Below are 25,243 nucleotides of genomic sequence, written 5' to 3' on the forward strand. Positions count from 1 at the left end.
CTGGGGACTGAACTCAGACCCGCTGAGCCACCCTCCAGCACAGGTGGTAACTAGATTAAGAGGGTATGTGTGTCCAGGTTTCGGTATATGTGCACACTGAATATGTACAAGTGTGAGCATGTGTGCACACTGTTTTCTCAAAATCTCTCAATTCACCTCCCTCCCAAGACTCCGGAGTTGGTCCTCAATCTCCATAAATCTGCGACCCTTCGATGTCACGCCTCATGTCGCAGTGACCTCCCCAACCATGACATTGTTTTCCTTGTTACTTTGTAACTGCAAATTTGCTACTGTTAGGAATATGATTTAATATCTGATATCAGGATGGTCTTAGGCAACCCACAGGTTGAGAACCGCTGCTCTAGAGGGAAAGATGTTTTCATATGCACATCTTGACAGTGGGAGCTTCCGGCACACCTCCTGCTGAAGGCCCCTGCCTGGCCCAGTCCATTACCCTCCAGCCCTTTGCCCTGGCCAGAGCCCTTGGTCCCCTCTGATTGGATCTTGGCCACACAGAGAAGCTGCTGGGATAAGGGACCTAATTCCAGAAGTGTTCAGATGGACTCCAAGAATCCAGGATGTCGGTTGGAAACACGGGAATCTCGTCTTGCCAGGCTTGTTAACTCTCTGAGTTATCCATTGTCCAGAAGAAACCCTACAGTCCATCCTTTTGAAACATAAACCCTTAGTCCAGACTGTTCCTGTGAAATCTGATATCTCCTCTATGTTCCTCCCAAAACTGAGTCATGAATCCTTCCCCACCACATATAGCCAAGTGCCTCTTGGTTAATCCTTATCCGTGTCGTATGTGATGACTCCCCAGGAAGTGCTTAGAACATCTGCCACCATATTCCATGAACTGCACAGGCGTGATGGCTGCTATTCTGAGGGCTCCCACAGCAAAGGGATTACTAGATGCTGCAGGCATTGGCAGACTCCCACTCCAGAAGGCAAACATTTTGGAGAAATCTCTGTATTCAAGAAATCAGTGTTTGTCCAAGTTAAATTCAGAAAATCGTGAGTCACGTTTCATCCTGAAGAACTGAGACAGGAAAATTACCCATGCACGTGGCCACCCTGTCCCTTTCCAATATATACCATTAAAACTGGAAGTAGTCACCAAGAATCTCAGTGGTGTAGGGTGAGGTAGCAGGGACTTGTCCTCCAGTTCACTGCACATGACACCAAGGTTCTCACAGCCTGGAGTGCCTTGTGAACGAGCCCAAGTGTCTTCTCTATCCAGGCGTCCTAACAACTCTGATGCTGAGCTCAGTGCACTATGTGCACAAGTATTGAGTGCCTGCTGTGTTCCAGGCACTGCGTTAGGCCCTGCAGTGCTGTGGTAAACAAAATGAAATGCCCCTCCCCTTCCAAAGCTTGTATTCCAGAGGAGATGTTGAAAAGGAATCGGGCAAATGATAATCCATTGGATGAAGACACAGAGGTGGTTGAGAGCGGGGAAGATCTACATCAGGGCCTTTGTTGGCTGCTAGATTTCACCTGTCATGCTGGGAGGGGGGTCACACCTTCAGAGTAAGTGATAGACTTAGGCTAGACACCTGGGTGGACCTGGCTTCCCTCCTCACACCACGGACCTATTGCAGCTTTTGGAATGTTGGAGGCTGCGTCCTGGATGGCTGAAGGACACTTAGAAGCACATCTGGACCACTCAAACTGTCTCAGACTTTGCCCCCTGTCCTCTCTGGGCAAGACTGCCCCATGAGGAAGCTTTGCTGTCCTTTTGGGGGAGCCTGCCCCCTTCTCAGACCCTGGAGTCCTTCCACTTCTGACCGGGGCTAGCATCCCCTCCCCCTTTGCTCTCACTGCGGTTTCCATGACTGTTCCTGAGAACACCACCCTCTCCGGCTCTACCCTCAGGGTAGCCTGGGTATACATAAGCTTGGCAACACTGTGCCTTAAGCCCCAGACAGCAGGGCAGATGCTCCAACTCAACATGCGTTTAACTAATGACTCTGGTTCCATTTCCATCCAGCTCCCAGGGCCTGGCACAAGGCACAAGAAATCTAGGCAAAGTTGTTGGAAGAAGCGAGGCTATCTGGCTACAGGAGCAATAGACATGAAGTGCTCCAGGCCCTACGCTGGGACTGACATGTGCATGTGTGGGAAGACGGGAAGAAAAGCCAGCTCAGGGGGTCCTGAGCCATGTAGGGAAGGGTAATAGAGGAGTGATTGACTGATGGTTGCTTTGTATGATGTTCTCTAAGTAGGGGGATCCTGAGCCCTCCATGCTGATAGGGGGAAAAAGCAACTTAAAGGGAAGAGATAGTTTCTTCTGGAGCCATACTGAGTGACCATGCCCAAGAACACACACTTAGGTTATCCTAAAGTCCATGTTCCAATGTGGAAGCAGTTTTATAAGTTTTAATCTTACTGAGTAAAGGAAGTCATAAATCAAGGTAAGTTTAAAATACATTAGTGTCTAAGAGAGGTGCTTATAGCAGATGGGGAAGGTTTTCTATAGGCCTAAGATGCCGTCTGATGACATTCTTAGCCTTTGGGCTGGTGGGAGCCAGTGGTCTGCTAAGTTAATAGATTCCAAAAGGTTTGTATCCATTAGTCACAGGACATTAGATCTGACACAGAAGTGGACAAGGAATGGCTGTTCTAGGGGATAAAGCTAGCCCAGGACAAGGCAATTCTTCTGGACCTGCAACATCCCAGCCTCTCCACAGCCCTGCAGTTCTAGTCAGGCAGTCCTGCAGACAGCTTCTTTTCAGTTCTCACACATAGTACCCAGCAGCTCCTCGTGATCACCTGCCGTGACACTGTGCAGAGCTCACGAGGATGCTCACAGCCCCCACATGTGGGCTCATGGCCCTCTGACTGCTGAAGGGGAAGATCACGGTCCAGGTAGCCACCCAGACAACAAAGCACTCCAAAAACTGCACATCAGTAAAGCCAGAAGCCTTCAGATAACCACGCTTCAGTTACTGGCCAGATAGACCTGTGACATTACACACTGTGAGACTTAAAATCACAATTATACAACACTGTATCCACACATACATTATATATATAATATACATATACCCAGGACCTCTGGAAGAGCAGCCGGTGCTCTTAATTGAAAAAGGGGGGAACTCACACTACAAGAATGGGAGGTCTGAAATCCAAAATGGTCCAGCAAGCACTGCGTAAAGAGAGTGCGCACCCACCTACCCCGGTTTTTCTACCTGGGCTCCAGGTGGCCACACCGTAACCAGATGTGATTGGTTGAGCTTCCCCATCATATATATACATCACATACATGCTACATACACTATATACACATGTTATATACACTATATACACACAGTATATATTTTATATATTCTATATATACACACTACATATACACATACTATGTATACATACTGCACATATACACATACTATGTATACACACTGCACATATACATACAATATGCAGACACATACATACTATATATATACTAGCATGTACACAATATATACACATATATACACACTATATATACACAAACACATACTATATATACACATATATTACACACCCTATATACATATAATATACACACAAATATACATATACGCACTATACAGATATATATTATATGCCTACACTGTGCACACATGCATATACACACACTCATATGCATGCACACACACATGCATGCACACATATACATTCTCCACTGCTGTTTGTGTGGAGGAAAGTTTAAATGCCCAAGAGTTCTAAACCAACTATACCGTAGCTCATCCTTGGATGAGGGACTGTATGTCTGGGTGCCCTGTGGGCTGAAAGTCCTGCAATTTTCTATAATTTTTAAAAACTAATACTAGGGAAAAATAATAGTAGGATATGACATGGAGACTGTCCAGAACTCCTCTCAGAAGATCCAGGCCACAGTATGGTCCAGATCCATGAGAAGCCCCACTAGAAACATCTCCCCTACAGACCAAAGCATTCACCCTGACCGGGTTCCTCCCACACAGGTCTTACCACGGGGAAGTGCTGTTTTGTGGGATGCCTAGCTAGCAACCCTTCCATGGGAGGGGCCTTGTGAGATGCTCCTTCCAGGTTGCAGTGAAGAACAATTGAGTTTTCAGGCTTCTTGGTTGTCTTCCTCTGACTAGATTAACAGGATGATCCTCCCAGAGACACTAACAAATCCCATTTAACTGTGTGTGTTTCTGCAGAAGGAGAAGAAGAGTGGGCTGCTGAAGCTGCTAGCTGGGGCATCCACCAAGAAGAAGTCACGCTCCCCACCTTCTGTATCTCCAACGCACGACCCCCAGTCAGCCCTGGACACCTCACTGCAGGGTGCTGTGGGCCCCGAAGTGTCCCCATTGACCGTCCACGGCAGGGCAGGTTCCTGCCCCATAGAGAGTGAGATGCAGGGAGCCATTGGGTTGGAGCCACTGCACAGAAAAGCCGGCTCTTTGGATCTGAATTTCTCTCTGTCCCCTTCTCGGCAAGCAACTCTGTCCATGGCTTCCATCCGCCCTGAACCTAAGCCACTGCCCAGAGAGAGGTAAGGAGGTGAGGGGTTTTTTTTTTTAATCTCTGTGTCCTCTCTTTAGGACTAACACCCAAGTTCTAGAACCTTCTTGGGGACTGGGCAAAATGGAGTTTGCCAGGTATCAAGCTTATCAAATGTTCCACTTTACCCAAGCCCTGGGGCATACTTCTTATTCCCAGCCTGCCTTGTGTCTAAGGTTTTTTAATGCTAAGAGACATCATAACCATCGCAACTCTTCTAAGGAAAACCTTTAATTGAGAGGGCTTACTTAGTTTCAGAGATTTAGTCCATTATCATCATAGCAGGGAGTATGGTAGCATGCATGCAGACATAGCTCAGAGTCCTGCATCTTTTGGGCAAAAGGAAGCTGACTGAGATACTGGGCGGTATCCTAAGCACAAGAAACGTCAAAGCTCACCCTCACAGAGACACACATCCTCCAACAAGGCCATACCCTCCCACTGCAACAAAGCAGATAACTCGGCACCAAGGGCAAAGTCAAGCAAGCAAAGGATGCGATGTTCTTCCTTCTTATATACCTTTCTGTGGGGGGGGGTACACGCCTTTAATCCCAGCACTAGGAAGGCAGAGGCAGGCACATCTCTGTGAGTTTGGGGCCAGGCTGGTCTACAAGAGCTAGTTCCAGAACAGGCTCCAAAGCTACAGAGAAACCCAATCTCTAAATAAATATTAAATAGTGCTACAGTCATGTCATGTCCAAAAGACAGCGTTCCACAGCACTCTGAGCCACCCTCCAGCTATGTTCTTCCTGACACTTCTGTAATATCCCCTGAGCCTTGGAGGAGGGGACATGAAGCTATCTCACCTACGGCCAAGCATTCAGCCGTCACCTACTCTGAGCATTGTGACCAACTGCGAGTCTCTGCAATGACCACTGCCCCTTGGGAGAAGCATCTCTTGGACCAAAGCTGATAACAGCATTAATCTTTGGGGAGACGCATTAATACTGTAATTATCCAGAAGACAATTTGATTACTATGTCATGTCAATCTTACAGGGCAGGAACTGTGGCTTCCTCACTAGGGCTACGACTTCTCCAGCCACTGGCTTCTGGCCAGGTTTACAGTAGAAGATGCTATTTCCTTCTTGCGGAGCAGGCCTCAACTCTGAGCAGGAAACACCCCATTGTAGACTCGCCGCTATTGTACCAGTTGGCACGTGTTGCTTGGCCAGTTGGTAGTGTAGCATGCCAGGCCTTTAGCTGAGCAAGGCTGCTGATCACTGTTCTCCCTGTAGTACCCAGCATAGTACAGTGCCTTGCAATACCAAGTGCTAGCCAATAGGGAAGACACTTCCACATCAGTTCCAGCCTGGTTTTCCTGTGTCGTACAATTAGAGCATGTGATTATCTTTTCTGGTGGCAGCCAACTGCAGTGGCAATTACCTGTATTGTTTTAGATGCCTGGGAGGCTCCCTGACCAACAGCTCTAAGGGAGATTCGGTGGCAAATTGAAGAGCTTTGGGAAAACTTTAAAAAGATAATTTTACAAAATGTGCAAAGTAACCCCCCCCCCTCGGGTTACTGTAAGGACTTACACAGAGAGAAGAGGGGATAGAGAGCTCAAAGTGGGCCGGTAGGCTCCAGGGCACAAGAGGGATAACCTAGCCCCACCCCCCCCATCACATGCTGTTCCTTCCGTCCTCCCAGGTACCGTGTGGTGGTCTCCTACCCTCCACAGAGTGAAGCAGAGATTGAACTAAAGGAAGGTGACATTGTCTTCGTACACAAGAAACATGAAGACGGCTGGTTCAAGGGGACTCTGCAGCGGAATGGCCGCACGGGCCTCTTCCCAGGCAGCTTTGTGGAGAGCTTCTGAAGGCCACTGCTCATGTCCAGTTCTGCCTTCCAGGAGAGGGTACCCAAGAAAGCACTGTGTGAGCAGAGGAAGCCTTGTCACCTAGGTCCCAGGGCCTTTCGAAAGCACCTGTCGAGAACAGCCAGATTGGGGTGATGGCGCGGTTGTGACATTCTAGTTGAAAGCACATATGGATGCTGTCCTGGTTGTGACAGCCATACCCTCACGTGACATATGGATGCCGTCCTGGTTGTGACGGCCATACCCTCATCGAAAGCACACGAGTGTCCTTCAAGATCATGCCATGAGTCTCAGTGACCAGTACCACAGAAAAAGTTGCCCATGTAGACAAATGCACTACTATGCCATCCAGCAGCTAAGGCAATCTTAATCGGTGCACAGTTGGGAGCCTGGGTGAACAGTGGGGCCGTGTGCTAGGGCTGACAGCAAAGGAGAGTAACTTCCCCGGCTGTCCTGGGATCATTCCTCTATATACCTCTGACACCTGCCATCAAGCCCCACAGACAGGGCATTTGTGGTTGAGGAGCCTCACATAAGGGCTCTGAGTCTCCCAAGGTGTCCAGTGGGTCCTGTTGGGTACCACAGAATCCTTATGGCTTTGTCTCCTACCAGGATGATAAGGAACACATTTTGGTTTTGCCACCACTGTCTCTGCATTGCTTCCTTCTTATGGCACCTTTTTAATGTACAAGTCTTAAACTTTATATATTTCTAATAGGTCAGACGCTGCATATTTTTCATGCATCTGGTGCTGATTTTTGTAAAACTAGAAATCACTTGGGTAAGCATCGAGGAAAAAAACCGAGGTAACATCAAAGGAAAGTTTTATATATTTCCCATAATATATAGGAAATAGGTGGGAGCATATTGAGGAATTCCTGTCTGTAAAATCTAAACATTGCCCGGTGCTTCCATGAGGTGAGGGAGAAAGTCTCCCGAGACGGTCGCGTGGAGTTGGAGAGGGTCTTTCCCAGCTGCTGGCAATAGCCTAAACCACATGCTCCGTCTACGTAGGAGTGACTATGATTTTTTTAAAAAATGGAAACGTTTTGAGGAATTTATTCTGCCTTTTTTGTGTGGCAGGAAAGCACACACACACACACACACACACACACTGACTCCTGAAGTTCCCTTTGATTGCTTTAGATAGAATGGCTAAAAATAGCATTCTTAAAGTGTGTCTTGCTGCCAAAATGCAGCTTTTACAACAGCTCAGATCGCTACCTTGCAAAGGTTTTTGTCTCCGTTTAAAAAATATAAGTAACTTCCCATATCAGGCCAGGCAAAATTCCATCTTCTAGAGACCAAAGGTACCATGATAATAAGAGTCTAGCTCATGACTCCAGGCTTACAGGGCCTGGGGACGCTGGAAAGAGGAACAGGATGGTTTCTTTGGCCCTGAAGCCTTCCTGTAAAGTTCACTGGAGCAACAGCTTGCTTCCCAGGAGGTTGGCCTGAATGGCCATCAAGAGGTGTGAGTGGCACACTTAGAAACACTTTTTTTTTTACCTCAAAAATATCAATTTATGAACCTCTGTGTACATTTGTTACAAAACCATCCAGCCCTGTGCCAGCCTTTGGTATCAGGGGCTATCGCTAGTTTCTGTAATAAAATAAGGACCACTCACCCTCAAAGTTCCTATTTGAGGCTATGATTTAACTAGGCGTGACCGCCACATGAAAGCAATGACGCCTAGGGAAAGTCTCTTCCTCCATGATAATAAACTTACTGGACATAAGAAAACTGTTCTGAGCCAATGAGCTTAGGCATAGAGGTCCCTGTGTGCAGGGTCAGTGACAATCACAAGGTCTCTAGTCACTGCCACTGCAAAATTACTTGCCCATCTGTGCACAGATCTGTGTATGGTTAAATCCATGCTGTCACCAGGGAGGTATACCAGGCTATATTCTGGGAGAGACATGCTTTTAGTGGAGCCAGAGCTAACTCTGGTTTCCAGACAATGAAAGTCCCCTTTTCCCTCATTCAACAAGATCTACTTGGAGTCAACAGGTCAACTTTGATCTGTCCTCCTTTCTCGTGATGGTGAGGAGGTAGCAGCTTGATAGAAAGCTGAGGAAAGTAGTAAGGTTTGGACAACACTAGGGGGACCCTCTCCTAACAAAGTCCTGGGTTTACACAGAAACTATCTTGGGAGGGAAACAGGGCCCTAGGGCTCATTCCAAGGTGGGGCTCTTAAAAATACACAATGAGCCCCATGGTCTGAGTATTTTGAATACTCTCAAACCCTTTAACTTTCAAAATCTTGTATTCCACAGTCCTGAACAGAAAAGAGGTACCTTTCCTGGTGGTACCTTTGAGGACACATGTCTTGGCTACCAAAATGTGAAGCCAGCAGCCCATCTAGAAACTTCACTTTCTATCCTGGCCAGTGGCATGTGCTTCTTACTCATACAATAGCATTTGGTGGCCAGGTGGTTTTCCCTGAATAGTTCTCAGCCTTTCAGATTGAGGGTCACCATGGAGACAGGACAGTCCAGCCCCAAGAGGATTGAAGGAAGGAACAAGAGAGATAAGACAAGATATGGTCTGTGGTGGGTTGTGAATATAAGGCTGGGCACTCCAAATCCATTCCAGTAGACACGGAAGCCCTTGTACTTTGTACAACACTCATACACACAAGCGTGCAAGCACATGTCCCCAACCCCACATTGTTTCTATTATACATCCATGTCAGTATGTAATTTTGGATGGATTGACAGTAGTGGCAAACTATGATGCCTGTGTTTCTGAGTCTTTGAATAAAAATGACCATGGAGAGGCTGTGTGTCTCAATAGTGGGAACAATGCAGTTGGGGCAGAAGATGTGAGCCTGAGAGTGGGCGGGATTCAGGCCCTGGATGGGACAGAGTTGAGAGAGCTGTCTTAGTGTTCTATTGTTGGGAAGAGACACCATGACCAGGGCATCTTATAAAAGAAAGCATTAATTGGGGTCTTGCTTACAATTTCAAAGGATTAATCTATGATCATCATGGTGGGGAGCATGGCAGCAGGCAGGCACACAGACATGGTAATGGGGCAGAAGCTGGAAGCTCACATCTGATCTGCCAGTTGCAGGCAGAGAAACAGAGACTGAACCTGGTGTGGCTTTTGAAACCTCAAAGTCCACCCCCAGTGATATGCCTCCTCCAACAGGGCCACACCAACTAAGCCCTCCTAAACAGTTCACCAACTGGGAATCAAACATTCAAATATATGAGCCGGGGTGGGGCCATTCTCATTCAAACTGCCATGCAAGAATTGCTTACATGCCCAAGTCAGCCCCAAGGCTCATACTTGTCACCTTCTGTTTCTTCAGGGGGACATGGGCTCTACGTGTATCAGGGGCACTGAGGAACCCAATAAATGACCAGCAGTGAAGTTGAACATGATCACCCAAGCACGTGTTGGATGTCAACTAGTCAGACAATAAGAAGCAACTATAGCTTCCACTGTGGCAAGGAGTCTTGGTCTCTTTAGTTCCCTTCCAGAGTACACAGACTTATTAAAGTCCTCGTCATCCAGAATTGCCTAGTTTAGACCGGGGCAGACCTCCAGCTCTGCTCTTCTCTCTGGCCCTCAGATGCATGAGCCATGAAGAGTTGTTTCCTGGAGCACAGGGTGGGAAGAGACAGGTAGAGAGCAGAAAGGCGGGTCTGCCCCACACCAGGCAGACTGGTAGGCTAGCAGAAGTGTCTGAGACAGGATGTACCCCTAAAACAAAGCTTTCATTGGTTTCTCAGGCAAGATGTGGCCCCACATTGCGTTCTGTTACTGTGAAAAACATCAGGACCAAAACAAACGAGAGAGGGGTTGATTTCATTTTCCACTTCTAGGTCACAATCGGAGCAAGAACTCGAGGCAGAAACTGAGGAAGGGACTAAAGCAGAGGCCATGGAGGAGTGCTGCTTCCTGGCTCTTCCTCCCTGGCTTGCTGAGATAGCTTTCCAATCTTTTTAAATTATTTCTTTTCTTATTTGAGATTATAGCATGATCACATCATTTCCTCCCTATCCTTTCGTCTGTCCAAACCTCCCATAGACCCTCCCTTGCTTCTCCAAAGTCATGGCTCATTGTTGTTCCTAAATATATAACTATAACATGTATAATGTTAGTCGGGTGGATGTCCTCAGGGCTGACCATCTGGTAGTGGGTAGCCAGTGGGTGTGCTCTTCTCTGAAGAAGACTGTTTCTCCCTCTCGGCATCCGACACAGGACCCAGAGGCCCCTGAGCAAGAACTGTTTTGAAATCCTCCTCAAGGACTGGCTTTCATAGTACCAGAAGGTGACATGGGAGCTTCAAAGGAGGGACATAACCGATAGTCCCACCCAGCTACGATGCCTATGAGCCACAACAATGACCAGCATGGCACAACAACCCTAAGGGTTCAGTAGCGGCATTCACACCTTGGTGATTAGCAACAGCTCTCTGATTGCAGCTCAGACCCACTCAACAAGAGGGAAATCATGCCTGGCACTGGACACATATCCAGCTGCTGGGGACTAGTGAAGTCTTGGTTCTCAGAGGTGAACCTGTAACTGCCACTTTAGTGAACTAGCATAATCCCTAACTCCATTCTAAATATTTGTCCTAACACCCACAGAGAAGTGGTGTCCTCACCTCTTAACAAGGAGACATCTCCACACAATGGACAAACCATTTCAATTAGCTTTCCTATACAATCCATAGATGGGCACCATCCACAGGGCTCCAGGCCCTCTCACATCCATTTCCAACTGAGAAAATGCCTCACAGACATGCTCATAAGCCAATCTGATGGAGGCGACTTCCTATCTGAGACGCCTTAGGAAAACTCTAGGTTATGCTGACAGCTGGACTAGAGATGCACACATGCATGCAACACATGGCAAAGAGTCCTTTTATCTTGCCATAAAAATTCTATGAATTTGTATAGAAGCAAGTAACCCAGCATGGGTAGTATGTGGACAGGATACTGCAGCAGGGGACATGCTGTGTCTGCCTTGCACAAATGAGATCTTCACCTTGGTCGGCTGGATAAGCAGCTAACATAGGAGATTAATAACTGTCGCAGATGCCTACGACCTCAACCACAGTCCGACTGTCCAACTTCAGGTGGACTCGCATTTTTAAATTCTGGATGCTGGTCCACAGCCTCTAAATAAGTATAGCAATGCATTAATTATGTGATGATGTATCAACAAAGGAAGGCTGCTTAGATGACAGTGGTCCTGCAGATTATAATGAAGCCAAGGAATTCTTGTCACCTAGTGACAACAAAGTCTTCCCAATACCTTAATACAATGTATTCCTCGAGTGTAGGTGGTAATGCTGATAATATTTACTATGCTGTCAGTTTAATACATATGTGCAGAATACCACGCTTGTTAATACATGACTGTTAACAGCTTGTGTACCTACTTACAAGTTTACTAGGACATTACGTAGTATATGCTGATGGCAGTTCCTAAATATGCTTACCTTTTATGAGTTCTTCAAGAGGCCAGATTGAGTAATTGACTTCTGCTGTCCAGGTCTGTGGTGCTAACACAATGAAAAACAACCACCTAACAACATAGCCCATCATCTGAGAGTGTGTCTCATCATTAAAAGAGATGTGGTCATAATAAACCAAGTACTGGTGTGGGAAGCAGAGGCCCAGAAGAAATACAGACTGTGTATGCCACAGTATCTGGGGAAAAAACTGCCTGGCAAGTTACCAGAGCTGTTTGTAAGACAGAAGGGAAAGGTAAACTCCTAGGGACCAATGCCATTTCATACTCAAACTCAAAAAAGCACATGCACAAACCCTCACACTCACTAAACCAGCTAGCAAAATAATTTAACACACTGAGCCTGGTTGGGGCCCTTGAACCATTCAGTAGAAGAGACATTTCTTCATTAGATGGGCTTCCTCCAGAGCTGGTGGGAGCAGATGCAGAGACCCACATCCAACATTAGGCGGAGCTCAGGGAAGTCCTTGGGAGGGGGAGGAAGGATTGTAGGAGTTGGAGGGGTCGAGGATACCAGAACACAGCCCACAGACTCAAGTAAGCAGGGCTCATGGGACCTCACAGACACTGGCACGGCAATCAGAGTCTACACTAGATCCTCTGAACACAAGCTGTGGTTGTTTGGCTTGGGGTTTTTGTGGGACTCCTAATAGTGAGAGGGGGGTGTCTCTGACTCTTTCACTTGCTCATGAGACTCTTTCCCTCCTCCTGGGTTGCCTTGCCCACCCTTGAGATGAGAATTTGTGCCTAGTCATAATGTATCTTGTTACGCTATGTTAGGTTGATATCACTGGGAGGCCTGCTCTTTTCTGAGGGGAGAGAGGAGCAGTGGCTCCTGGGCGAAAGGGAAAGTATTATTATATGAAAGAAAAATAAAGAAAAAGAGAACTTTCATTACCCATCAATGAATGAAGTGTCCATTGAAGCTCTAAGTACCTATAAATTTTGTGAGGGGAAGTCAGCATTCCTGCCTCTGACTGACACCAATATGATGTGTCTACCCTTCATTTCAACCTCACAACAAAAGGTCACAAAAGGCACTACAGTGTGAAGCAATGAACCATGAGGGCCACTGTCCTCAGCAAGCCACCGAGACATGGAATGAGGTGATTAATGTCATGAATAACTAAAGTGTCATTGGGAGGATTTCTGAGGAAGGGAGCCAAACTGGCCAGAAGCATCTATATTATGCACACCAAAGGCCTGGGCAGGAAGCCCCTATGAGCTTTTCCAATGAATGGAGGGGAGACTTACCAGATGGTCCCTGTCATTGATGGTGGTTGAACCAGTGGCTTACCAATTTTACTATCATGAAAAAGCAATACATTCAGTAGAAATCATACTTCAAGTTTTTAATCCAGGTCTTTTCTGGAGGGAGAAACACACAGTCTCACCCTCTCTTTTGCTGTTAAACAGTCACATAAAGCTGTAGCTCCATCAACCCTGCAATACAAGGGAGACATCCAATGCTGCGGTGTGCTGGGCTGCTTACATTTAATGTATATTTGAATGATCAGATTTTCAGCTTATGGTTTGACTGGGACATAATCCTCTCATGAAACAAGAAACCTCTATATTCAAAGTTTTTCTTTACATAGAATTTACATATATTATCTTATTTAATCCATGTGTCCGTGTGTGTGTGTGTGTGTGTGTGTGCAGGCATGTGGAGGACAGAGACAATCTCAGTCTTGCCTTCTACCTTGTATGGATCTCTTATTATTCACCATGGCATACGCCATGCTAGCAGGCCAGTGAGCTTCTGAGGATTCTCAGCATGGAAGCCCTGGGGTTGCAGATGTGTGCTGTGTGTTCGCAGTTCTGCATGGTTCTGGGGGTCCAAACAAGTCCTTACACTTGCAACATGAGAGCCATCTCATCAGGTTTTTATCATCTCCATTATACACAGGAAAAGTTTTACGGAAGAGAAAGGGAAACAGTCTTAACCATGAGAGTATTAGAAAGAATAAATTTCATGAGAGAATAAATGAAGCGAGAACCAGAAGGGAAATAACCACATCCAGTTCAGCAAACTAGCTAGCATCTATTACACATGAGACACAGGGAAAGAACAATCTAGAAACTACATGTAAATAGCCTTAATTCTGACTGAAGATGCTGATTAATGGGTAAAGCCTGTATTTGCCCCCAGAACCCAGGTAAAGGTGAAAGGAAAGAACACCAGAGGAAGTTTTCCTCTGACCTCATGTGCACACACAAACACACTACACACATGCACACACACACAAACCATGCATATGCACACAATAAAACTAGAAAATGTATATTAGCTTATTGGCTAAAACATAAACCTCAAATATTTGTTGTGTGTAAGAAACACATCTCACTGGTAAAGACACATACAAAGTGAGGGTCAAAAACTACAGGTCAGTAAGCCAAGCAAACGGAAGCTAAAATAAAACAGGAATGGCTATGCTTTATACGTGATAAAGTATACCTCAAACCAAAATTACCCAGAGGAGATAAAGGCTACTACTTATTACCACAGTTAAAAATCTACTAAAATAATAAAATTCTAAGTACATTATATGCACCAATTGTTGAAGCATTCAATTTCATGAAATGAACAGTATTGGAAATGAAGAGAAACAGAGGCACAAATACCTTAGTAGTGCATGAGTTCAATACCATATGTTTATCAGTAGATAGACCATCCAGTCAATAAATCAGAGAATCTTCAGAGTTAAAATTCACCACACATCAAGCGAACTTGACAGAATATTCCACCAACATCTATGAACACATGACCTTCTCAGCAACTAATGGAGCCTCCTCTCAAATTTCTCTAAAGTTTAAGCCACAAAATAAGTCTTTTGTGGGGGGAGAGTTTATTTTACCTTAGAGTTTACAATAGTTGATGAAGTAAAGACAGGGCAGGAACCTGCGGTAGGAGCTGACGCAGAAGCCATGAAGGAACACTGCTCACTGCCTTGCCCCCATGCCAGGCTCAGCTTCCTTTCTTACGCAGCCCAGGGCCACTTGCCCAGGGGTGGCACCACTACTAGTGAGCTGGTCTTCCCATGGCAATCTTTAGTCCAGAAAATGCCCTACAGGCAAAGTGATGGAGACTCCTCCTCCCAGATAGCTTTGCTTTCTTAGAGTTGACATAAAATTCACCAGGACAAAAGAGCCCCCCTTTTCTTTTCACTTTTAGCATTAAAGGGCTCCTCTTAGCAAAACATGTTCTTATCAGAAGCCAGGCAGTCTACAGGCAGACGTGATGTTTTTAAATGGCAGCAGCAGTTGCTAGTAAAACCCGGCAGAGATTAAAAATGCAAACACGTTCGCATGTGTACACACACCCTTTAAAGACTAACCTGAAGCCTAGAGAAAGTTGTGTGTGTGTGACAGCCGTGTGGCCTTGCATCCCTTCACCAAACGCTGCAGCTGCCACTGTGTCACATTTGCCGGGTTGTTTCCCTCTATTGCGGCCAGCCCTTCTCTCAATCGCTTGAGGCGCTGCCACTCCTAAACACTCACATCCTCCCCTAAAAATAAGACCACGCTCCTGAATGACCACACCTGCACTATCCAGAGAAAACGCCAGCATCAGGACGCTGTGAAAGTTTGCCAGCTGCTACCCCCGCCCCAACACACACACACACACACACACACACACACACACACACACAAGGTCTCTGGCTCCTTTCCGACCCAGAATCGAATGGCCACGGTATTTAATTACTATCTCTTCTGTCTCCTTCAGCTTGGAACAGTTCTTGGTCTTTGTTATCCTCCACAGTTTTAAATAGCGAAGGCTTTGATTGTGTAGCATGAGTCCACTCTGTGTTTCCTCACGTTAGGCTCAGGCCATGCTTTCTTGATATCGCAAAAGAAGTATCAACATGAACCTGTCCTGCCATATCTGACATCAGCCTTAATATCTGCTTAAGTTTGTATCAGTCACCTCTGTCCACTGTCAGCTCGTTCCCTTTGTAGTTAGTGCAAAGCAAGTCCTGACAAATGCAGCCTAAATGAATAGTAAGCTTCTGGCACCTAATCAGATCACAGTGCAATAAAAACAGGAATTATAGAAATTACGCAAATGTATGGGGATTGAAAAGTGCCCTCTGAATGATCAGTGATCATTAAAGAAATCCAGAGACACTATATAAAGTGATATAGAATCAAATAAATAAAAGCACAACTGTCTTTGTTAGGGTTTCTCTTGCTGTGATGAAACACCGTGACCAAAAGGCAAGGCGGGGAGGACAGGGTCATTTGCAAGAAGTCAGGGAGGACAGGGTCATTTGCAAGAAGTCAGGGCAGGAACTCAAGGGGGGCTGGAACCTGGAGGCAGGATCTGATGCAGAAGCCTGTTGGAAGCTGTGAACCCCCTAGATCCTGAATTTCTGGTAAACAACTTATAATGCCTACAGCTGCTCTGAGCACGAGACCCTCAGGAGTTCCTGATGGCAGGGGAGTGGTTTCTGGTGGTTTTGACTGGAGTGTGGCTATCAGTTAAGGATCCCTATCTATGCTGTCCCTGGACACAATAAAGGGGCATTCTGTCATCAAGGATGACCTGTGTCTCTGTCTATTGTGTCTTTGTACGTTTACATCTCCAGCCCCTTGCCCGATTCAAGAACTGTATGGTAGCACAGAGAGCGCAGACGGGTGTGGTGTGCTACAGAAGCCATGGAGAGGAGCTGCTTACTGGCTTGCTTCCCCTGACTTGCTCAGCCCACCTTCTTAGAGAACTCAGGACCAGTAAGCCTAGGGATGGCAACTCCCACCATGGGCTGGGCCCTCCCCCATTGATCACTAATTGAGAAAATGGATCTCATGGAGGTATTTTATCACTGAGGCTTCTTCCTCTCTGATGACACTACCTTGTGTTAAGCTGACACACAAAACCAGCCAGTACAACCGACCCCTTGTCAACTTGACACACAAGCATCACTATTAAGCAACAGCCCTTCCTTAGTCGGCAAAGGCCTCACATTAAAATCATAACTTTAAAGGTCTCAGTCTTTACAAATTCAAGCACATTAAAATTTCAGTCTCTTTAAAATATCCAATCTCTTTTAAAAAGCTCAAGTCTTTCATCTGTGGGCTCCTCTAAAATTCAAAAATTAAGTGCCTTCTTCAAGAGCGAAGAACAGGGCATCATCACAATCTGAACTAAGCAAAACCAAACCCCAACAGTATAAATAACTCAATGTCAATTATCTGGGATTCACTCACAGTTTTCTGGACTCCTCCAAATGATTTGGGTCACTTTTCCAGCTCTGCCTTCTGCAGGACACACAACGTGTCTTCTAGGCTCCAGCTGGTTCCACTCCACAACTACCATTGGTGGTGGCCTTGCCATGGTACCGGCATCTCCAAAATGCTGGCGTCCCTTGCTGCGACTGACACGCACTTTCACCAGTAGCCTCCCATAGGCTCTCTATGGTGCCAAGCCTCAACTTCTCTGCATGACCCCTTCAATCCTGGGCCCTCAACTGCCACTGAGGCTGCATCTTCACCAATGGTCTCTCCTGGCCTCTCACAGTGCCAAGTCTCAGCTGTGCTCCATGACCCCTTCGTGCCTTCCAAACCAGTACCACCTGGGTGGCTCTTTCGTATTGCCAAAGACCTGCTGCCAACATGAAGCACTACTGTGGCAGCCTCTGGAACACAGCTTCTCTGGGCTCTCAGAAAACACACCCCACGTTTCACCTCAGGGCTGCTGGTCTCTGCTTCATCACCGCTAATTTCTCAGCTCCAGCTGACCGGTGTCAAGTGTCCCAGTAACTTCAAGGTTTCACTTCAGCAGTTCTGGTATCTTGTTCATCACAGCTGATTCTTCCGCCCCAGCTGACCAGAACCACAGGATCTTAATTCAAAATAACAAATGGCTCTGAAACTTCACAAGCCAGGCCCCCATCCTCTGCACTGTTCTCAGCATTCTTATCTTCCAAGCTCTCACTGAGCATCCCACAGAGCTCTTAACACCAGCCCAAGGTTCCACAGTCCTTCCATAGTCCTCCCCAAACCATGGTCAGGTCTGTCTCAGAAATGTCCCACGATGCTGGCATCAACCTCTGTCTTAGGGTTTCTCTTGCTGTGACAAAACACTATGACCAAAAAACAGGTTGAGGAAGACAAGGTTGATTTGGCTTCCACTCCCACATCATAGTCCATCATTGGGGGAATTCAAAAGAGGAACCCAAACAGGGCTGGAGCCTAGAGGCAGGAGCTGGTGCAGAGGCCATGGAAAGGTGCTGCTGACTGGCTTGCTTCACTTGGTTTGCTCAGCCTGCTTTCTTACAGAACCCAGGACCATCAGCCCGGGAATGGCACCACCCACCAAGAGCTGGGCCCTCCCCCACTGATCACTGAGAAAATGCCTTAGAGCTGGATCTCATGGAGACATGTCCTCAGCTGAGGCTCCTTCTTCTCTGATGACCGCGGCTTGTGACAAGTGAACACACAAAACCAGCCAGTCCACACAACTTGATTTCAAAGGCAGTTCTCAGAGGAAAGGTTACGACTATAAGCATTAAAAACATTAAAAACTCAGAGATTTCAAATGAATAACTTAATGAGGCAGCTCAAAGTTTTAGAAAAATGTAAAGAGGCTAAATGAAAATCAATAGAAAGAAATAAGGACCTCATGACATAGTAGTGAAAAAAAAAAGAACAGAATAGTCAATGAAACAAATAGTTGGCTCTTTCAAATTGAAAAGCTCTTAGCCAAATTTATCAAACAACAAAGAGAGCAGCCGTAAATTAATAAACCTGGAGTTGAAAAGGAGACATTACAACAGATATCAATGAAATCCAGAGACACATTGAGAGAAACACTTTGAAATCTATACAGTGAAAAATCTGAAAACTCCAGAGGAGACAGAAGAGTTCATGATATTCAGACAGACTGACTGCAGCGGTTCCTGGGGGGTCTTCTTCTGTCCACCCTAGACAGAGGCCAATGAGGGCCAAGGGAAAGATCCTGCCCATGTCTGTCTTAGCGAGCCATGGAGTCTAACTGGAGTCATTTAAAGGGGCATGGAGGAGAAATCAGTTACGTGAGACAGGCACCGCAGCTGCACCCGAAGAAGTCTCTCCCTCCAGGCCACTGCTGACCACTTAGATTCTTAAAGGGGAAAGGGCTTCCTATGCCGAGCACCCATTCTTCCTGTAAAATTCTCCCTTCCCCATTTCACACAGAAACATCCATGCTCCCCAGCATGTGAGGGCTGCACACAGGCACTCGCAGCTCCTGCTTTTAAGATGGAAATGGTATTTCCTGTTCAAAGGACGGGACCCCTTCCCTCCCTCCAGTTCCTGCATTCTTCCCTCTGCCTTTTTACAATGTTTTCCGAGCCCCAGATAGGGTGTTATAGACGCACGGTTATTTTCTTTCATTGAGGGGTGATTTCTGGGATGGCAGTCCACAGCAATAGTCACTGACTTTCAACAGTGTGACCAGTGATGTGTGTCACCAGAGAAGCCATCACCCACTGGGAAAGACACTTCCCTGATCAAGGCTGATAGAGCAGTAATAATTTATGAGTGTAAATGTAAATATTTAGAAAGCATTTTAATGGGCATAGCATATGCATTTAGACAAGCAAAAGTGTCACCAGAGACACTAATCTCCCTAGTCGCAGGTGGTTTGGGTTTATTTTATATTTTTATTTCGCTTATTTGTTTAAATAAGAACTGAACCCAGGTTCTTTCCTGTGGAGTGGCTGCTGAGTACAACTGGGAAACAACTGACTGTACCCATAGGTACTATGCTGCTACGACATCTGTAGAGGCCTTTCACGTCGATAGTATTGACATGCCATTCCCACCGCTTACTAGGATGACTGGCAACAATTCTCTCTCAGCAACCTGCATGGCACCTTCAGCACTACAAAAGCTAACCAGCAGTGAAGGTGTGTGCAGCTCAGTACCAAAGTGGTGTGTGTGTGTGTGTGTGTGTGTGTGTGTGTGTGTGTGTGTGTGCCATAGCCCTGTGTCTATGCTATAGCCATGTGTCTATATGTGGGTACCCTTTGAGGCCAGAGGAGGCCTCAATCAATCTCCTTCTTTAGGGAATGCAGTGTCTTCAGCAATAAGGTCTTATCACCTAGTTCTGAGCAGTGGAAATAGTCTTGGGGGGGAGGGGGCGGCTTCCCTATCCGGCAACTCGGCGTCCATGGCAGGCAGTTTCAGAGTCTTCAGTAACTGCAGTTCAGGACATTTCCCAGCCTCCTCAAAGGGTCCCCCATATAGACACGTGACTATGGCATAGACACAGGGCTATGGCACACACACACACACACACACACACACACATACATATACACACACATACTCAAACAAATCTTTTAATGGCTAGGGCAATTCTCACCCCATGAGATCTCTCTCTTCCAGAGCTGTAGGCACAATGGTGATCAACTTTACTTCTTCATCCCTTTGGTGAACCGTCTTTGGGCGTCATCTTTCAAGCATTCCTGGGCTCTAGCTATGACACACTCCAGGACCTTCTTAGCACAACATTTGGCTTCTTCTTCTTTTCCCCGAGGACCTCCAACTCAGCACCAATCTTGCCACGTTTACTGTTGAGTAACTGGACAGGCTCCTTTGTCTACATTTTCCTTTCTTCTTCCCCTCTTAACTGCCTTAGCACTCTATAAACCTGATATGCATGTGGATCTAACTCAATCTACCAAAGCCTCCTCACCTCATAAAGACAATGACGATCAGTCCTGAGGCCCCTGGCAAATTAACTTCCTTCTTCCCTCTCAGGCGAGCACAGTACTATCCAATCCCATATCCTGGACACTAAACCTAACCTCTTTTGGGCTCTCTCATTCTCAGTCTTCCCTATTTTCTCTCTCCTTGTTGTTCTTTAAACAGGTTTGATTCCAGGAGGGGCTCTCTAGTGGAGATCTAACCGTACTCTCTGATTTACCTCCAGCTGTAAGAAAGGACACGACAGACTGATTTCCCGTTAGTTCAGAGACTTGTGCAGAAGAGATCATCTATTTCCTTTCTCCTTGTTCTAATTTCCTGTCTACACAGGGGCATTCTTCCTGGGGAGCCACCTCCACCTGAGGTGCATGGCTCATCACCCTTAGCAGTGCCAATGGTTCCGTTCATGCCCCTTACAGTGCTGCTTCCTCCACATAGGCTGCTTTCTACAATATACTCTCTGCTCCATCAACCACGTGAGAGGCAGCCCTAGCTAACTAGCATGGTAGACCCCATTCATCAGGAAGTGTGCCATTCTACATAGTAGAAAGTCATCCTGGAGATACCACCACCACCACCACCACCACCACCACCACCACCACCACCACCACCACCACCACCACCACCACCACGGACACTGCACCTTGAGCTAGCGTAGAATCAGTAGTATATCTCATCACCCACAACAAGAGCAATGCCTCTGCTTCTACAGCATCCTACTCCACCAAAAAGGAAAGACTGTTGGATTAGCCAGGGCTCTGGAAAGGAAGAGAACTGACAGGTGAAAATATACACAAAGAGGTTTATTAGAGCGTCTCACAGGCTGAGGTCCAAGAGGAAGGCCGAGAATCCAGTAATAGTTCAGTCCGTGAGACTGGATGCTGGACTGGTGCTGGACTCCTAGGGGATCCCTAGAGAGCTGCAGGTCTCCAGTCTACACTGGATCCTGAAGAAGTAGGTCCTAACATCAGTGGAGGAAGGGCTGCCTCAGCAGCAGGATGATGAGCTTATCAGCAAGAGTGAGGGCATGCAGGCAAAGAGCAAAAGCTGCCTTCTCCAGTGTGTGTGTGTGTGTGCTGCCACCAGAAGGTGCGGCAAAGATTTAAGGGGACTCTTCCGACTTAGAACGATTCGGTGAAGAAAATCCTTCACAGGTACCCTAGTCGTCTGCATTTTAGTTGATTCCAGATCAACTTGGCTGACAGCCAAGATTAGCCATCACAGACCTAGGTCACATCGATAATGCCCCACAGACACTCCACCCTCAAATGCATTAACTTCAATCACATATCACCTAAGCAGGGGCAATGCAATTGCTCCTCCCAAACTCACCTTTGGGTCTGTCATGCCCCGCTTGCGTGTGACTTTTCCTGAAGAGTTTATTTCTATTTTATTATTAGATAGAGATGACCATGATAGAACAAAGAAATTAATTCATCTCTCTGGCTTGGTGAACCAATGGGTGTAATTGGAATTACCTAAAGAACCAAATGCATTTTACAAAGCCAGTATTACCTGGATACCAAAGCCAGATAAAAATACAACAAAAAGAGAAAATGAAAGACTAATTTCACTAATGAACATTGATGCAAATTTCTAAGTACTTGCTCATCAAGCTCACCAACATGCTCATAAATCATATATTACAACCAAGTGGCTTTCATTCTGAGTATTCAAGAATGACTCAATAGGTGCAAATTAATAAATATGCCACATAGGTTGACTCAAAGACAGAAATCACATGACCAATTTAATATGAACTAAAGATCTTTGACAAAATTCAGCATCCTATTTATAATGATAAAGGCTCTAAAGAAACTAAGAATAAAAATAAAATCCCCTAATAGAAAGGTTTCCATAACAAACCTCTCTCTGGTCAACATAATATTAAGCAGAACAGGACTGAGAAAGCATTTTCTCTAAAATTATGAGCAGCACTGTTGTACCTGCTCCCTCCACTTACTTACTATAGTACTTGAAGAGCAATTAAGAGAAAGGAATAAAGGGAACATAAATAGAAAAGGAAAAATTCTAATCTATTCTTATTCTTTTCATATGATTCTATACTATGCTGGTTAATATTAACTGTAATCTCGACACAACCGAGGAGAACTTGGCTGAGAGTGAAATAAGTCTTGCCCAGGAAGGGCACACCTTGTAGCTATCCAATACCATTGCTCAGCTCTGAAGGCACACACATACAAGTGACATTACACAGACTGAGCAGACTGTATTTATATACTTAGCAATACATATGTACCAAGAATTAAATGAAAGGGGACCATGAATTTGAAAGCAATCAAGGAGGAGCATATTGCTATATGGATTTGGAGATAGAAAAGGGAATGGAAAAGCGATGTCATTAAATTATAATCTAAAAAATCCTAGAAAGTAAAAAGGGAGTCGGAATGAGGGCTTACCTGGATCGGGTGGCCTGGGGGCACATCTGTTGGGAAGTGCCTTGTTTGTTAACTGACGTATGAAGGTTCAGCCCACTGTGGATCGCGCTTTCCACGCCCCACCCCTTGATAAGGCCCTACTGGCAGCATCTGGCAGTTGCTCAGGAAGAGAGGCTGTTTAGTTTTGAGAACACTCCCACTAGTGGGCTGCCCATGCACCACATGTGACCCCACGCTCCCTATTGAACTCACTGGGCTCTCAAGAAAGCAATGGGAGACATGAAGGTGGGAAGGAAATGTGTTAAGGGACCTGGAGGGAGTTGGAGGAGGTTAATGCAGTGAATGCAGCCATACTTCCCTGTGTGAGTAACTAGCCTGGCAGAGGAAGGCAAAGACGTGTGTGTGTCTCCCTCTGATTATCGGACTATTAATGCAATAAATGGACCTAAACAAATGGAATTTCCGCAGGAAGCTCCTGCTAGCAGGAGAGGCCCCAGCTAGAGGAGGAACTTGTCTCCTGGAGATGCCCTGCTCTAAGAGCTTGTCAGAGCGCCTTACAGGATGAGGTTGAAGCCCAGATGAGGATGGGTCAGTGGTGACAAGGACTGCCCCTCAACTGGGACCGCTCAGGTGTACATATCCTTGGCCCTCTAGTTAAATTTTGATCTCAGCTCAGGACTAGGAAGACAGACATAAGGGGTTGCTGGATCCTTTTGTCCATCTTCCCATTGTGCCCACACTGAGTAGCTCTCTTTTCCTGCTGCCCACTTACAATCTGGCTCTTTTTATTGGCTATTGAAGACAGGTGGATGAACCTGACATGGGGCACAGGTTGTGACCCAAAGTTTGATAAAATATGCTTAAATAAAAATTCTCAAGAATAAAGAAAAAATATTTTTTTTTTAAAAAAAAGACTCAAACTATCCCAAAGGATATAAATCCTACAAACCATAACAATACCCCACATGGTGAGAAATACCCAAGGGTACAATAGTGGCACTCATAGTTGAGGCTAACCAACAGCCATCTCATTGTATGTACGACCCACTCAGTAGGAGACAGCGCATGCCAGGTACTGCAAACCCAGTGTATTACCTGTGGCTGCAGAGGTCATGGACCCGAGATGGGAAATGGCTGCTGCCACTTTCCTGGGCCACTAGAATATCTACCTGCAACATCAACAGGGTTCCTTAAACTTACAGATCCCCCCTCACCAAGACAGAGACCACCACGGGAAGACACAACAGATCAAAATGCGGAAAACTGACTGTGGGGTGAGCAGCCCCAGGTGACACATCCACGACACAGTCACTACACCTAGAGGTTGTACATCCACAACACAACCACTACACCTAGAGGTTACACATCCACGACACAACCACTACACCTAGAGGTTACACATCCACAACACAGTCACTACACCTAGAGGTTACACATCCACAACACAACCACTACACCTAGAGGTTGTACGTCCACAACACAGTCACTACACCTAGAGGTTGTACATCCACAACGCAACCACTACACCTAGAGGTTGCACATCCACAACACAGTCACTACACCTAGAGGTTGTACGTCCACAACACAGTCACTACACCTAGAGGTTGTACATCCACAACACAACCACTACACCTAGAGGTTGTACATCCACGACACAGTCACTACACCTAGAGGTTACACATCCACAACACAGTCACTACACCTAGAGGTTACACATCCACAACACAACCACTACACCCAGAGGTTACATATCCACAACACAGTCACTACACCTAGAGGTTACACATCCACAACACAGTCACTACACCTAGAGGCTCAGGGAGAGTTGAAGCAAAGGGAGCAGGAAGATCGGAAGAGACAGGGGACCAGGACACCTGCTGAGAGATGTCTTCTGTCTATCACAGGAAAGCAGCACCCAGGAAGTCAGCAACAGAGTTGTCTAAAGAGCCCCTGCACTATAGCAACAGCAATTGCCCCTAGTGCGGCAGTTCTCAAGCCAGGGGTTGCTATCAGATAGCCTGCATATCCGGGACTTACATTATGATTCATAGAAGTACCAAAATTACAGTTATGAAGTAGCAATGAAGTGGTTGGGAGTCAGCACAACATGAGGAACTGTAGTAAGGGTCGAAGCATTAGGGAGCTTGAGACCACTGTTCTAGATGAAGAGCTACTGCAATTAATGTTGCCGAGAGAGAAGATCCGTCTTCTCCAGGGACAAACCCCAAATAGGTTATCCAACCCCCAGAGGCCAGCCCTAAACACAAGGCAGCAACACTAAATAAATGCAATAGGTTGTAGTTATAAATGTATGCGTGTCTAA

At 46.2% G+C, this 25,243-nt stretch overlaps 1 protein-coding gene across 2 annotated transcripts in view; it reads left to right on the plus strand.

Moving 5' to 3' along the window:
• Sh3rf3 (SH3 domain containing ring finger 3) overlaps positions 1-9,159 on the plus strand; it is a 261,535-nt gene extending 252,376 nt beyond the window's left edge. Inside the window, exons 9-10 of one of the 2 annotated variants that reach the window (XM_057751727.1) lie at positions 4,179-4,513; positions 6,171-9,159. In XM_057751727.1, coding sequence (XP_057607710.1) covers positions 4,179-4,513; positions 6,171-6,339 — 504 coding nt within the window. In that variant the 3' untranslated portion in view covers positions 6,340-9,159. Of the gene's footprint in view, positions 1-4,178; positions 4,522-6,170 lie in introns of both variants that reach the window. The other variant, XM_057751728.1, reaches the window with a different exon arrangement.
• The last annotated feature ends 16,084 nt before the right edge of the window (positions 9,160-25,243 follow it).

The sequence above is a fragment of the Chionomys nivalis genome, chromosome 19, assembly GCF_950005125.1.
Source record: "Chionomys nivalis chromosome 19, mChiNiv1.1, whole genome shotgun sequence".
In the NCBI taxonomy this organism is placed as follows: domain Eukaryota; kingdom Metazoa; phylum Chordata; class Mammalia; order Rodentia; family Cricetidae; genus Chionomys; species Chionomys nivalis.